Genomic DNA, 17,392 nt, shown 5'->3' on the forward strand with positions numbered 1-17,392 from the left:
TTTCTTCATATGTAAATTAATGTAATTAAGAAGTCTACCCTGTTGTCTGTTTTTAATACTGTCCGGTCACCACTGAAAGGTGTTTTTGTTTGTATTTATCAAGAAATGGTCGTATATGTACATTATAATCCCCTTACTATATATATATATTTCTCAAAGACCGATGGTGATAGAAATAGTAGCATGTTGGGGTAGACCTATTCACCCAAGTTGCATCAGAATTTACAGTGGAATTGTTTTTCTCTGATTAGTTGCAGTACTTATTTTTGCCACCATAGATCACTGACAATTTACTAAAGGAATATAGTTCAATCTGAGATTAGATGAGTTGCTCACAGTCACTAAGGGGTTGACATTTTTGGGAAGAAGGTGCAGTTAGAACCAGAGCCTATAAACTGAAAAACCCTATTACAGAATCTTGACCAGTGGCATGAACGCGTACCCAGCTTCAGCCCAGCTTGCAGCTTGAAACAAAAAGGGAATCAGGTGCTTAGCCGAGGGACTTGAAAATTAATACAAATATTCTTTACCACAGGACACTAAAACAATTGATTATCCTGGCAAATAAAGAAAAAGGAGGCGAGCACTCCGTTTTTGCATAAATCATCCGATATTTATTTACGGGACATGGACAGGTGTAAGCATAAATCCTAGTCCCCAGATTCTAGGAGATAGTCCGGTGTCCTATTGTGACATAGCTACATGGCTGACATATAGACAAGACCATGTGTGTGCGAGCGTTGCAAAATAAATGTACACATACAGTACCAGTCAAAAGTTTGGACACCTACTCATTCCAGGGTTTGTCTTTATTTTTACTATTTTCTAGATTCTAGAGTAATGGTGAAGACATTGAAACTATGAAATAACACATGGAATAATGTAGTAACCAAATAAGTAAGTAGCCACTCTTTCCCTTAATGACAGCATATACCCATGTGGGTGATTGAAAGATGAACAAGGTCCACACTCCAGTCCAGTTGGAGTTAATGCACCTTAAAGGTGGTTGCCAACTGCCTTATCAAATCAAACAACCACCCATATCTCACAGTTTAGATTAATTCTTTGTCAGTGATGAGCACCCAACAATACCTGTACATGTAATATTTTTTGGTGGGTATGAATAGAAAGAGAAGATGAAGGCATATAGTAAAAGCAGTGGTGTAAACATAGCTGGCGCTAGCCTTTTGGGGGCCCTAAGCAAGAATTGGTTGGGGGCCCCACCACCTTGTTGCAAAAACATTTTAGTGGCCTCCTTATGACAGCAGTGAGAAAAAATGAAGTTTTAAAGGTACACTATGCAGAAATTTCTCCATTCCCTAGATGCTAAAAATTGTCACAAAATAAGCCAGTATTGTATAGAGAATCCTTGTACCATGAAATATATTTTTAATAATCCAAAATATTGTATTTTCGGCTGTTTGAAGCTGGTGTACAAAAGTAAAAGATGCAAAAATAAAACTTAAGAATAGGAAGCATAGAAATAGTGCACATAAACCAGATCTACTGTGTCTTAGACTTTCAATTACAATGACAGATCTGTAAGTCACATTTTAATGTGAATTTGGTTGGTTGCCCAAAAAGTTACATATTGCAGCTTTAAGGTTAATTTCCTGCAATTCTACACATTTTGTCATGGTGCTTAGATAGTGTTGCAGGTTTAAAGCATGTTTTCTGCAATTCTACAAAATGTTCCATTGGCTTATGCCTGGGTATAAAGACTATTGTGTAACACTCATCCCAAGCTTGACTTCTCATCTGTCGGAGGCGTGGCCTATTACCCAAGTGTCGCATCTCTTTTCCAAGGCGCTCTGCCTTACGACAATAGCCTATAGAACATTTATGCCACACCTGACAAGACTACAGTACGACAAACTATTAAGTCAGTCTTTTTGTGAAGCCACACTGCCGATCTGGCACAGGAACCAGTGCGACAGCGCTGCAGTGGCCCGAACCGGAGGAGAGGTTTTCATGGTGACGCCAGAGGGTGACAGCCAGGGACAAACACCCGTATACTCTGTCTGGAGATCTCCTTATAGGCTAAATAACACGAGGGGATGGAGGGTCAAAGCATGTCTCTACTCGGCAAGATAATGGCAGTTATAGGGATAAGCGTGGTAGCAGGTCTCATCGTGCACGTGCGAGACCCGTTGGACTCAATTTTAGGAGGTGGATACCCGGAGCTGTGGAGGAAAGCGGGGCTGGCAGGTGCCCCAGCCCGGGCCGTGGCTTGCATCTTCGCCGGGGTTTCCCTTCTTGCTATGGGCTGGCTATATAGACTACTGTTTGCCCCCCTGGAACTGCTCAGAACTCCCGACGAGGTTGGATACATTGCCGAAGACGGTCGCTCCCGCGCCCAAGCGGCAAACGAAGTGCGTCGGAGACGGAAAACTGGCGAACTGCCACCCGTTTATCCCAACGGCTGGTATCGAGTATTGGATTCTCACATGCTGGAGCGAGGGGATGTCAAGAACGTAACTGTTTTAGGTATTCACAGCGTCACCCACTACAATACAGACAAACCAACAACACATTCCATTAGACGACAATATGTCAGTCTCTGAGAAAAGCAAATAATTTGTGCATATCTACATGCTTTTTTTTGTTGCAACACACACACACAATGTCTCAGTAGTGCACCTCACAGTTGAATTAAAGGCTACGCATCATAGGATAAAAATAGCCTGTCTCACTCCTGATTGTAATACATGTGGTTGTCACGTCAGGCAGGACAGTCCAATAACGAATCCAGGTGGAGATGCTGACAATGCACCTGTCCTTGTTTAGGTATCCCTTCTCTCTCCCTTTTTCTCGCTGTGTAATGTGTATCCACTCATGAGTAAAAAAAACATCCTATCCATTTGACGTTAAATGAAAAAATATGTAGCCTACCTGCAATTAACAGTCCAAGACTCCTCTGACTCACATTTCCTGTGTGAACATTGTCACATCAAAAAGCCACACTACGATGTGCATAGGCCTATGAGTGTCCTACCAACATGATTAGGCTACGTTTTGAAGCACTTTTGATGCATGATTTAAGCTTACACCATTTGTATACAAAGTCTCATATGACAACATAAACAGTGTAGGTGCTTATAGTAGCCTAGTTATGATCAGGTAAGTCAGAGGATGTTTAAAAGTAATTATTTCAATTCAACTATTTCCATCAGGCCTATTTGAAATGATGGAATCTCTACTGTGTAAAATAAAGGGACTACATTTGGTCTTATTCTCTAAAGTTCAGCGTTGGTTCATTTCCTTAGGTGTAATAACACATGCAGTTTAATTCTATTGACTGAACACCTGATTTTAGGTTACAGTCCATTTCCTTGTCTCAGCTCTATATCCGCTTGCTGAGTGGTGGTGGTTGGAATAGGGAAACAATAAAAGCGCCCTCTTTTGCATGGACAACCTGGGGTTCCAAGAGCCACACAAACTATGGACTTTTTGTACATTCAAGTATGCATAGTTTGTTGCCTCGTGCTGAGTGTCTGACACCAAAAAGTCAGCTGGTGAATGTGTGGAACACTGAAGATGAATTTGTATATGAAATCAGTCACATTTGACATGCACTAATCAGTACATGTGGTTTTGTATGTAGCCTACTGAACATCTTTGCATGTCCTCAGAAAAGATGCAGTCACAAAACTGTACAAAAAAATACTAATCCCCATGAGGAAGACATTATACTGATCATCTGTTACCATGTAGAGAACACTATGATGATACGCCATTGACATTCTCTTCCTCATTCTTTTTCTTCTTTGGGATGCCCTTTTTCTCTGGCTGCCTGCTACTCATAGCTCTATCATGGGATCTAATCAGTAACCTACTTTAGCCAAAGAAAAGATCATGAATAGCATCGTAACAGTAATTAGATGCCTGTTTGACCAAAACCAGTTATGCATTGAGATTCACTGCCCTTTACACAGAAAAGCTGTAAAAAAAATAAGAGTCTCTTAGGCAAATAATATAACTTCTGAAAGGAATGCCATGTATTATTCTGACTCTGGTGACATCTGTATTGCATGATCCAGTCAGCATATTTGTAACCCTGTGTGATATGAGAGCAATAAATGTGTCATCAGTGTCTCCAGACAGTTATATAATAGATTCTACTCTCTAATTAGTCACAGAAGTAGACGCAATAATGCAGAACTATTTGGACATATTTGGACAAACAGGGTTCGACACAGAGTAGCCTATTGTGATTGGATTTCTAATCATTACTCAAGAATTAGGTTCTACTGAATAATTATTAAAATAATTACATAACCTCTTTTAGCTGACTGCACTCTGCACATTTTGTCTGCCATTTCTCTGCCATCATCTTGAATTGGTTTGAACTTTGAATATGTGATATCTTTAGAACCTGCCAAGGCAGGTCTCAACAATCCAACATAGATACATATCATTGAAGATTGTTTGACATGCGCTCACTGTTGACATTCCAGTGGTCGTTGCCTTGTCAATGCAATGCCTCACCTGTTCATTGTTCTTCATGTGCAGTTAGATGTAGCCATGCCAATTTGCCAGGAGAAACCCTATATTGTTGGAAGGCCCATTTTGGTTTTGTGTTGACATTTTCAAATAATCTGCCTGCCTTCCTTTGTTAACCAAGGACCATTGAACAGTTGATGACTTGGCTGTTAGGAAACATTTCATCTGAAAAGCCAACCTCCCTATTGTTTACTGGGACCTGATCACCATCAATGTGTGTTTGCTTCAGCGTCCTGGAGATGGATGCCATGACCACTAATGTTTTATTTTAGTTACTCCATTCTTTCATCTGAAACTCTGCTGTGTGTCTCTGTCTGTGCTGACCTGTGACAACAGCGACTCAGTCATTAAATCAATACATTCTTACTACAGGGTGACGCAACCATTTCAAATAATTAAAGCAGAAGGCCCAAGGGTTGGTTTTGTTGCACAAGCCTCTGCTGTGTGTCAGGCCTGACAACACACCTTAGCTGCCCCGACCTCCAAAACTAATGCTCTTCACACACCAATGCATTGTGAGGCTGACTACTTCTATTCAAGGCCTGAGATTAGGCTATTTAAGAATGCTCGTCGAGTGGGTGACATGAATTAAAGTCACACAACCTGTCAAATAAAAACAAGTTCTTAGGTGAGACCCACTGATTCGCTAAGTCAACTGTTTTAGTTATCCTGCAATGTTTTCTTTCTGCAGACACAAGAGTTGGAAAAGTCTTGTGTCAAACCTCAAATTAAACTCTTGGCCCTCCACTTCAGTGCTATTTGTATTTCATTCACATGTACAGTACGGACTATAAATTAAGATTAATGTGAGACCAGTACTGTTGAAGTTTTGACCACCCAGATGTTTTTAATGAATTAATTAATTAATATTATGTTTTTACATTGGAGATTCTTCCATCTCTCCACATTCTCTATGACAGTGTATACTGCCATACTGGGAAAAAGTGCTGATTTAGGAATTATTTATCTTTAATTATCTGTCAGCAAGAGTTGATAAATCTCCCCCTGTTATGGGATTAATTATTCTCCAATTCTCCCCAGGCACATTAATCTACATTCCCCCCCAAACACAGTCTCATGAGAGTAACTGGACGAATATGCTGTAAGGGCCTGATTCTGACCCGAGTTAAGCACATGTAAATGGAATGCAATTCCCTTTTTATCCACTCTTCTCTCTATGGTATTCTGACCTTGAATTTAAGCATAAGAATAGCAGGCTGTTCACCTGCTATTTGTTTGGGGTGGAGATTGAATAAATTAAGGTGTGGTGGAGGTGTGTCTACAGATATGATGCATTCTGACCTTGATTTAATTCCCTAATCATTTTTACGCATTTCTACGCACTTTTACGCATGAGGAAACCATGAATAAGGTCTAGCAAAACCACTGGTTCCAACTGTAAAAAGCATGCGATAGAAATAACACCGTTCTCTATGCACTGTGATTTACAAATTGTTAAGAGCTATTGATAAGAGCTAGGTAAATGAGTAATCTGTTTGGATAAAAGAATTGTACATTTTATGTGACACTTGTTTTAGATATTTTTGACCTTATAATCACTGGAGACAAATGTGAAACCAATCATATGGCAGCAAACTGAAGCATACCAACATAGCAACTTTTAGTAGAGTTTATGAAATGCTGTGCCATTATACAGAATTTAAATTGTACTGCCTTTTAACTTGCAGGAATGGGCACTCTCAAAATGTCATGATTATAGGCTACCAGAACTTTTTTGGTGTCCTATTTTCTATCATGTTAAATATTAGCCACTATCAGTATCGACCGTCAGTTGGCTTAATAACCACACATATTCAACTGCCAATTTACTGTTAGTTCCCCTCAGTTGGTATAGCCTACATTATCATTCCATTTAATTCCATTGTTTTGTTAACCTTCATTTGCTTCCTCTGTAAACGCTGTCGTGGCCATGTGGTTATTGCTGAGGATCATTAGTAAAAGTTGATAATGTAAAAAAAAGGAAAAAAAAAGAAGAAGACAAGTAAGCTAATTAAATCGTTATGGAGCGGAGCGACTACTATTACAGACCAAGCTGTAATAGTTTGAACTGACGCATGGCTCAATACTTGGCCATGTCTTCACACAGTTCCATAGTTAGTGCTGTCAATAGGCGAGGGTATAGCCTACTATTGTACACTATTCTCCCTATTATAATTATATGTACACTAATCTTCCAACATTAACATGGGTTGAAGAACTGAATGTGGCAATTGTCAGAATGAATCAATCCACCATTTTCTTTCGTGCGTAAAGGCTCTCCAAACCAGATTTTTATGATTTATACTGTAAATACTTTCCTAAACTTAAATAATCTACAAGATCAGAGTATTTTAAAACTACCACTTGAAACGGACGAATATGCATATGTAACCGATGTGAAATGGCTAGTTAGCTAGCGGTGGGGCGCGCTAATAGCGTTTCAATCGGTGATGTCACTTGCTCTGAGACCTTGAAGTAGTTGTTCCCCTTGCTCTGCAAGAGCTGCGTCTTTTGTGGCGCGATGGGTAACGATGCTTCGAGGGTGGCTGTTGTCGATGTGTGGAGGGTCCCTGGTTCGAGCCCAGGAAGGGACGGAAGCTATACTGTTACACATATATGGTCTCAAGTCTGTCGACAAAATTCTAACTGAAAAGGTACACCGTATTTAAAGGGATGGCTTAAGATAAATGTACTGAAAACCTTATTGAATGAAAACTCCACTAGAAAATATTTTGGCCAGCAAGTGGAAGGGATTTCAGCGGTTTAATGAAGTTTATTCAGAGCGCGCAAGGTAGCCACACCTGTAGAGCGCATTACGCTACTGAATAAGGTAAGTCTGAATACCAGATACTGACAAGGCGTAAATTACTAAATCGGAATCAATCCCTAAAAGCATCACCATTTCTACAATTTCTATGGTCACAAACCATGCACAGGTATGCACATGGAAATGTTAGGTGAAAGGGATATTGGACTGATGGGGCAGAAACTTGACAACTGTTGATGACTAGGTGACACCTGGTGATTCAGAGTAACGTTACAGTGCTGCCATGACTATCACACTTCCCTAAAAAAATATGCATGCCATTTTGTGATAATAGTTACGACAAATTACATGGCATCCGTGTGAATTTATAGCTAAGCTATTATTTATATTATGGCACCACGTATCATTTCAGGCTACCTCGACTTATTCCATCATGACATCAACGACAACATGCTCCTTATTTGACTGTAGTTAGCTGCAATCGTAGCCAGATGCAGCCCATAATTGTTGAGTCCGGGCAAATGTTGCAGCCAAACTGCTTCAAATAGGGTGATTAGCCTAGGTAGCTAGCTAGCTAAATGACAACACTATTAATTCTAGAAGTATCGACTCTATTTCTTAATTCAGAAAGTAGACTTCCCCTCCGCGTTACATCTATAGGCATGAGCTAGCTAACATAAGATAGCTAGCCAACATGCATTGTTTATGACATGCCACGATTCTGCTTACTTTACATCTGACAGATATCTAGCTACTGTTGCTAGATAATGATGGTTTACACTGACTACCCACACCCACTCACATACAAGCTGCTGCTACTCTGTTTATCTTATATCCTGTTGCTGACTGCAGAACAAAAATATAAACGCAACAGTCAATTGAAATAAATTCATTAGGTCCTAATCTATGGATTTCACATGACTGGGAATACAGATATATATCTGTCAGATACCTTTACAAAAAAAATGGGCCTCAGGATCTCATCACGGTATTTCTGTGCATTCGAATTGCCATTGATGAAATGCAATTGTGTTTGTTTTCCTTAGCATATGCCTGCCTATACCATAACCCCACCGCCACCATGGGGCACTCTGTTCACAACGTTGACATCAGAAAACCGCTTGCTCTCACAACGCCATTCACGAGGTCTGCGGTTGTAAGGAGGGTTGGACATACTGCCAAATTCTCCAAAACGATGTTGGAGGCGGCTTATTCCACATTAAATTCTCTGGCAACAGCTCTGGTGGACATTACTACAGTCAGCATGCCAATAGCAAGCTCCATCAAAACTTGAAACATCTATGGCATTGTGTTGTGTGACAAAACTGAACATTTTAGAGTGGCCTTTTGTCTCCAGCACAAGATGCAGCTGTGTAATGATCAAGCTGTTTAATCAGCTTCTTGATATGCCACACCTGTCAGGTAGATGGATTATCTTGGCAAAGAAGAAATGCTCACTAACAGGGATGTAAACTAATTTGTGCCCAAAAGGTCTACTACACCTGTTGTATACAGCACGTGACTAATACAATTTGATTTGAATTTTAGACAAATAATGTTTTCGTGCGTATGGAACATTTCTGGGATGTTTTATTTCAGCTCATGAAACATGGGACCAACACTTTACATGTTGCGTTTATATTTTTGGTTCAGTGTAGTATGTTAACTAACTAACCAACTAGGCAGTTATCAAAGACACTCAGTCAGTAACTTACAATACTTTTCTGACGAACTGGACATTACTTTAGCCAATCTCGGCCTACTCCTTCTTGCCTACTCCTGTCTATAGGTCTCCTACTAGGTTCAAAACAATATCAAATAAACTCTGTGGCTGTAGTCCAGTGCTTCATTGTCAAAATAAACCACTCGCAGACTGCCTTCTGGTGCAGTCAATGGCTCAACGTTCCTAAAGCATTCACCTGAATCTACGTCAAGCCTGGACAACATTCTATTTCATATTGTTATGGTTAAGGTTCCAGGGGGTGTGGTATATGGTCTATATACCACAGCTAAGGGCTGTTCTTAACCACGACACAACGCAGAGTGCCTGGATACAGCCCTATTGGCCATATACCACAAACCCCCAAGGTTCCTTATTGCTATTTTAAACTGGTTACCAATGTAATTAGAGCAGTAAAAATAAATGTTTTGTCATACCTGTGGTATACGTTCTGATATACCACAGCTGTCAGCCAATCAGAATTCAGGGCTCGACCCACCCAGTTTATACAATTTATTATATGTCCAATTTACAATGTTGGATGTAAAAAAAAATAAGTGACACATCAGATTCATACACTACTCGTTATTGGTTTTTTTTTGCAGGAAATCAAATGTATTTATATAGCCCTTCTTACATCAGCTGATATCTCAAAGTGATGTACAGAAACCCAGCCTAAAACCCCAAACAGCAAGCAATGCAGGTGTAGAAGCACGGTGGCTAGGAAAAACTCCCTAGAAAGGCCAAAACCTAGGAAGAAACCTAGAGAGGAATCAGGCTATGAGGGGTGGCCAGTCCTCTTCTGGCTGTGCTGGGTGGAGATTATAACAGCACATGGCCAAGATGTTCATAAATGACCAGTATGGTCAAATAATAATAATCATAGTAGTTGTCGAGGGTGCAACAAGTCAGTAACACAAGAGTAAGTGTCAGTTGGCTTTTTCATAGCCGATCTTTGAGAGTATCTCTACTGCTCCTGCTGTCTCTAGAGAGTTGAAAACAGCAGGTCTGGGACAGGTAGCACGTCCGGTGAACAGGTCAGGGTTCCAGCAGGTCTGGGACAGCAGGTCTGGGACAGGTAGCACGTCCGGTGAACAGGTCAGGATTCCATAGCCGCAGGCAGAACAGTTGGAACTGGAGCAGCAGCACGGCCAGGTGGACTGGGGACAGCAAGGAGGTAGTCATCAAGCCAGGTAGTCCTGAGGCATGGTCCTAGGGCTCAGGTCCTCCGAGAGAGAGAAAGAGAGAATTAGAGAGAGCATATTTAAATTCACACAGGACACGGAAAAGACAAGAGAAATACTCCAGATGTGACAGACTGACCCTAGCCCCCCGACACATAAACTACTGCAGCATAAATACTGGAGGCTGAGACAGGAGGGGTCAGGAGACACTGTGGCCACATCCGATGAAACCCCCCGGACAGGGCCAAACAGGTAGGATATAACCCCACCCACTTTGCCAAAGCACAGCCCCCACACCACTGGAGGGATATCTCCAACCACCAACTTACCATCCCGAGACAAGGCCGAGTATAGCCCACAAAGATCTCCGCCACGGCACAACCCAAGGGGGGGCGCCAACCCAGACAGGAAGACCACGTCAGTGACTCAACCCACTCAAGTGACACACCCCTCCTAGGGACAGCATGGAAGAACACCAGTAAGCCAGTGACTCAGCCCCTGTAATAGGGGTAGAGGCAGAGAATCCCAGTGGAGAGAGGGGAACCGGCCAGGCAGAGACAGCAAGGGCGGTTCGTTGCTCCAGCCTTCACACCCCTGGGCCAGACTACACTTAATCATAGGACCTACTGAAGAGATGTGTCTTCAGTAAAGACTTAAAGGTTGAGACTGAGTCTACGTCTCTCACATGGGTAGGCAGACTATTCCATAAAAATTGAGCTCTATAGGAGAAAGCCCTGCCTCCAGCTGTTTGCTTAGAAATTCTAGGGACAATTAGGAGGCCTGCGTCTTGTGACCGTAGCGTACGTGTAGGTATGTACGGCAGGACCAAATCGGAAAGATAGGTAGGAGCAAGCCCATGTAATGCTTTGTAGGTTAGCAGTAAAAACTTGAAATCAGCCCTTGCCTTAACAGGAAGCCAGTGTAGGGAGGCGAGCACTGGAGTAATATGATCAAATTTTTTGGTTCTAGTCAGGATTCTAGCAGCCATATTTAGCACTAACTGAAGTTTATTTAGTGCTTTATCCGGGTAGCCGGAAAGTAGAGCATTTACTTGACTCAGTAAGCATATCATTAGTCCAACACATAAGGCCTATTGGATTGATGCTATCTTCTCTTTTGGAGCCTCTTTAGTTTCTCTACTTCCCCAAATGGATTTACCAAGATCCTCCTCTCTTTTTCTCTCCCCTTTTCTCTGTGCCAGTTTTCCAGCCACCAGTAAGAGCCTGTCCCAGATTCTGCTGACCCAAATCAATATTTGTCAGTTCCGGTCTGTTCATTTTTTTTTTTTTTGTTGTAAATAGCCACACCTGTTCCTGAAATCTGTCAGTCCAGTCAGTTTCACCATTTTATGCAGTACACAGTCAGTCTAGGACACTCTTCTCAATATATCTCAGTCAACATTTGCACACTCTCTAATTCTGTCCCGGCCTGCAGACAGTGTGGTTGCAGTCACGGCCTACTCTACCCATCTGCTGTCATTTGGGCGGCAGGGCGTTATCCAGGTTTCCGAGGGTTTAACCGGGAGGGCCTACTCATTGCCTAGCATTGCCAGGGCTGCTGAATCCTATCCTTAGTGACGGTTGGGTGGCTTTAATCTGAAGGTAATCTTAGCTCCGTGGGGTCACAGTCAGGAGCTAAGCCAGCTAGTTTGCTGCTTGGCCTCTGGTCCCGTATCCAATCCCACACTGTCTCAATCTGATGGCTCACTATGCAGTGGGCTGTGGCTTAGTGTGGTATACGTGCTTGTGGTATATGTGCCTGTAACTTCCTGATCGGTCCTGTCCAACTTAACTATATATACTGTAGGTCGCACATACAACACACCTGCCCTTCTCTGATGCAGTGACACAGTTCAGGAAACAGGGGCCATACCTCAGATGAGCATTTAACGCTGACTTTGTTGAAAATATGATTGTGAGAATATGACATATATGTTATTGACTCATACCCAGTCCATTCTTTTCATTTACTGTACTGTTAAGCTTGCCAACTCAGACCGAGCTCATTCCAGGAAATGAAATAGGGCCTTCAACATTGTTTACAATTGAAAGAAAGTGTACCAAACGCAGCTGTTTCCAATTGTTTATAGGTATTTAGGTAGCTATTTATTTAATCTCCTAGAATAGTTTCAGTGCTTGCCAGGAGTACAGGTTGGTTACAGAAGAGTTCAGGCCAAGCCAGGTGGGTTGGCAACCCTATGGATACGTTTGTTGTTGCCCTGAATACATTGTTTACTGGGGACACCCTATGGATTTAAAGAGCAATGCAGCCTTTTCAGAGATTTTATTAGATGTCCTTCAAAGAGTAAAATGCTCATTCAATAAATTAGGTGTCTTCACATTTGTGTGTCTTAATTGACTTTAAGTTGATATTTCAAGTATTTTATTATAGTAGGCATCTAATTTTAAGACCCAGCTCTCACAGCTTAGTTTTGACCTCCTTTCCCAAATCTGTTTTCCTCCCAGGTGAGCAGGTGGCAGTGTTCCGGGGCACAGAGGGCAAAGCCTACGTGGTGGATGCCTACTGCCCACATCTGGGGGCCAACCTGGCAGTGGGGGGACGTGTGGTGGGGCAGAGCATAGAGTGCCCGTTCCACGGCTGGCAGTTCCGGGGGGAAGACGGAAAGTGTGTGAGGATCCCCTATGCAGAGAAAGGTGAGAAGCCACGACCAACTCAATGTAATTTAACCATGTTTATAATGTATCCAGCTAAAATAATGTGGGATTTTACTTCTGTCAAATGCAATCTTTTGTGACAGCCTTAACATTAGTAGCTGATTTGATTCTGGGTGCCGAGATTGTAAACAGTGTAATGTCTTACATTTTAAAAACAGATTGATTTGTCATTTAGAGTAATATAATGATTTTGTTTATTTTCCCTCTGTGGATTGTTAGTGCCAGAGTTTGCTAAGGTGCGCTGCTGGCACAGTATGGAGACCAATGGTCAGCTTCTGGTGTGGTTCCACTGTGACGGAGAGGAACCTGGCTGGACAGTACCGGAGCAGGGGGAGATCACACGAGGGGAATGGGTCTACCGGGGCCGCACTGAGCACTTCATCAACGCACACATAGAGGTCTGTTGTAGATGTGTGTGATAAGAAAAAGTCTTAATTTTATACTTGTGTATTTTTTTTTTACCATATGATTACTTTAGGTCAATGTGTTCTTTAGTAAATCCTGAAGACTTTGTCTTATAAAGAGAAAGCCAACTGTGCCTTTTCCTCTCTGTGACTGCCACCTGTAGGAGATCCCTGAGAATGCAGCAGATATTGCCCACCTGGCCCACTTGCACACACCAGGCATTGTGAGTGGGGTTGACCTGCGCTACACCAACAGCAAGACCTGGGAGTTTGTGAGGCACGACTGGAAGGTAAGGGCTTCCTGACCATGAGACCTTACCACTCTGGGCCCTACTTATATAAACGTTTAGAACCTCTTTAAATGGTGCCTCAATGGTGTGTCCTTACAAATACTTGTGTGTGTGTGTGTGTGTGTGTGTGTGTGTGTGTGTGTGTGTGTGTGTGTGTGTGTGTGTGTGTGTGTGTGTGTGTGTGTGTGTGTGTGTGTTCCAGGTGCAATGGGAAGCTGAGTCTGAGCCCACTAAGCACTGCTCCCAGATGCTGGTGAAACATGCTCTGACTGTGTTTGGTCGCCACTGGCCTCTACTGGACATGGATGTAGTGGCTCGACAGGTACAGATAATCACAGACAGACAGACTAGATAGTGTTTGGAAAATTGTGAGCCTGAGGTGCTGAATTCAGTCATAAAATACAGCTGAAGTCATCATTGTCAACAAGTGTGTGAGCCAAGACCACCCAGTGCCAAGACTGCTCTTCGTTTTACAGTCTCCGTTAGCTAAGATATATATCACCGTCTCAAAGGAATAAACTGACCATGCAGACATCTTTGTCACCTCTTGTTTTCGCTTCACTGTGCTTTTGGATTTGTGTATACATGGCTGCTTCCAAACGAGCTGCCTCAGTCACTATGGCGACGTTGAACAACACCTTTGGCTGTGTGGAGACGACCTATAACTCTGTCTTAGGTCAACTGCTGTTGGACAGTGTGGTGCCTGGTTGCTGTAGAGGCAGAACATAGAATAGTATCAAAACTCTCATCATAGAAAGCAATTAACATTCACCTTAGTATTGTATCAATAACAGTGTTTCAGTCTGATGTGTCCAGCACCATAAATCAACTACGTTTTTTTATGGATGGTCCATTTAGCTCTGTCCAGAATTGTGTCTACACTATGTTTAGTACATGGACATGATGTGTATGTGTCAGTAATATATGTCTGTGTGTTCCAGGTTGGTCCAGGGGTGGTGTTCCTGCTGTTCGACCACAGTTTCCTGGGTCGGGGTGTGATCATGCACTGTGTGACGCCCGTGGAGCCTCTATTGCAGTGTGTGTCCCACACCATCTTCTACCAGAGCAACATCCCCCCACTGGTGCCCAAGTTCATCCTGAGGGCAGAGTGCATCCAGGTACCATGTATCCCCACCATGTTGCCCAGCTTACTCCTGCCCTCAGACTCTCGTACACACGTTGAAACACACAGGAACTGTACTGTACAGCCAATGATCAAACTGTTCTCAATGTGGTACATCATATTCCAAAACCATGAATATCATGCATGTCAATTCATACAGATTATTAGTATCCTTAATAATATTCAATTCATCATAATCTGGTGAATATACAGTATGGTAGAATACATGGTAGACTTTGAAATGTGACTTTTAAAAAGTCACTAATTGGCAGTTTTTTGCTTTTTATGTGAACATTCGTGTCAGATTGATCACTACTTATTTCAGGTTTTGATATAACTGACCCCTTGTTGTTCTGACTGGTTTATGTCCCAGTTTGAGCGGGACGTGATGATCTGGAACAATAAGAAGTACATCTCTAAGCCCCTGCTGGTGAAGGAGGACTCTGCCATCCAGAAACACAGGCGGTGGTTCAGTCAGTTTTACAGTGATAACAGTCCTCGCCTGCGCTACCAGCACAACACACTGGACTTCTGACCTCTCACGCACTGAAAGAAGCACAGGAAAGCCAAAGGAGGTACTGGTCCAAAAACACGTTCAATGTCCAAAAGGTATTCAAATATAAAAGAGAAGAGGACACCCTTGGACTCTGAATGGGGATCAATTTAACACCAGAAAATTGTTAGTCTTTTGTAGCAGCCATAATGTCAATTCAGTCAGCTCTTTGATGGTTAATGAATTGTGGGATCTTGTGATTAAAAGCAGCATTTGTTATTGTTTTGATAACTGAGCTGCAACCAAGTGCCCAAAGGGACTCTTGTTCTTCCAAAGCCCCGAAGTCGTGCTCCACATTTTCACTTAATTGGACTTCCGTAGCAAGAAAAAATGCTGGTGGGAGGATTCATCTTCTCCCCTTCTTGTTGTATTTCAAACAAAGCAACTGAATGCCCTCACATCTCCCATCAGAGTTGTACAGGTGTAAAAAGAGACCAGACTATCTTTGGCCAGTTCAGTGTACGAAATGAACACTCTCCTGTGGGAACTTGGTGAGATTCGCTCTGGCCTCGTTTAAGTGCCAAGCTATAGCTATTCTGTGATCCTATAGGAGTGATGGGACCTGAGGACTGCTCCCTTTTCACTCTTCTTTCTTTTGATTTATTCTGATCGCTCCTGGTGTCTTCAATCCAGTTTATCCACATCTCAATCGTACAGGATTCAGCCCATATTCCTGTGAAGACCCACAAGAACCAACCAATATGAATAGATATGCCAGAATTGCCTAGCCTTTATTGTCGCTGATAGTAAGAGTCTATACTGTGTGAATGAACAGGAATGTATTGGAAACCGGTGTGCTGTCTGTACATTGTTATATGATTCCTGCAGGCTTCAGTTTGATCTCTGTACCTTCTGGCATTATAGACCTGTGACTACCATACAAAATAGGTCAGTGTAAAAAACATAACTCTCTATAACTTAAAACATGTCATTTCTTTTCAGCCTAAGCTCTCAAGGAAACTCCAAATCAGGCAATCAAGACTTGTGAGGACATCACTGTGTTCCAAAATGAGTGCTTAAAGCATTAATGTTTAATGAAAGCTGGCACCCAGCCCCAGCTTCAGGCCCTTTCAGGAGTGTTTGTGTCCCCTGGTGAATATCTTAAAGCTCAGTTGCTGATTGACCCTGCCAACTGATAGTGGTTCCCTCACGTTCCCCCTGAATAGATTGTGCAGTTCCTTTGTACTATGCACCAGTGCAGTATATGATGACAGTATTGGAATGTTGGTACCAGGTAGTTACCAATATGTTGCATTTGAATCGTTTGAAATAAGTATTAGAAAGTATCAAAACCAGGTGGACACAGTAAAATGAAGTACTACCGCACACTGTGTAGACATGAGGATAACAATTATAGTCAAAGGTCATTACTCAAGACAGTATGCAGAATATATTTACATGTGGATCGCTTATTGACAAAGCCATTTTGACAAAGCATTTAGCAGAGATGTCCTATAAGAAACTCAGTGTTGTTGTTTGTAGCTTGTTCTTTCTCTATTACATATCTGTGAGTCCGGTTTGTGATGAGGAAAGGCGGGGTTATCCAAGGAGTTTCATGGCTTCATACCGCAGTTGTGCACTATAATTTGCACTCAAATGTAGCAAATATCATGTGGCAAAATTGTTTGATTGAGTTGCTTCGCGCCAGACTTAAAACATGCTCGCTAATGAAAAAAGCTGTGAGAGTGCTAACATGGTGTTACTGTGCTAATGATACAGTACATTATTACCATATTAGTGCTTTGTGACTATGCAGGTCTATACAGACCATTGGTATGTACTTGCAATTATATGATTCTGTCTGTCTGCTTTGATGGAAGCGTGTGCACAATGACCCGTGAATGAGTGTACTGATAGCGCTGAATGTGCTTTGTGACTGTGTTGATGTTCTGGGTCAGGGGTCAGGATAAGTGTGACTGTTCTAACTGATCTCAGTTGTCCCTTTATGGCCAATAGTCACAGTTACCCCAAAGTGGGGAGGTTGGTTTAGAAAAATGATTAGCGAAGGTAGAATAGCACAATAATACATGTTTAACCCACCTTTCTTCATATGACACACACAGCAGATTGGAAAGATTATTTTTGTAAATGCATTGTCTAGAAATGCAGCATTTATGTAAATCAGCAGAATAAACATACTCAAATCTATTGTGTTTGCTCTTGCATTATTGCA

General features: G+C 42.1%; 1 protein-coding gene across 1 annotated transcript; it reads left to right on the plus strand.

The window, feature by feature from the left end:
• Positions 1-269: 269 nt before the first annotated feature.
• On the plus strand, positions 270-17,367 carry zgc:92275 (Rieske (2Fe-2S) protein). The gene is made up of 7 exons (XM_014132683.2): positions 270-2,487; positions 12,640-12,828; positions 13,069-13,247; positions 13,418-13,543; positions 13,746-13,865; positions 14,485-14,661; positions 15,040-17,367. Exons 1-7 carry the CDS (start codon positions 2,058-2,060, stop codon positions 15,199-15,201), a joined length of 1,383 nt encoding a protein of 460 aa, XP_013988158.1. The 5' UTR covers positions 270-2,057; the 3' UTR covers positions 15,202-17,367.
• The last annotated feature ends 25 nt before the right edge of the window (positions 17,368-17,392 follow it).

Source organism: Salmo salar, chromosome ssa01 (genome assembly GCF_905237065.1).
Source record: "Salmo salar chromosome ssa01, Ssal_v3.1, whole genome shotgun sequence".
NCBI lineage: Eukaryota > Metazoa > Chordata > Actinopteri > Salmoniformes > Salmonidae > Salmo > Salmo salar.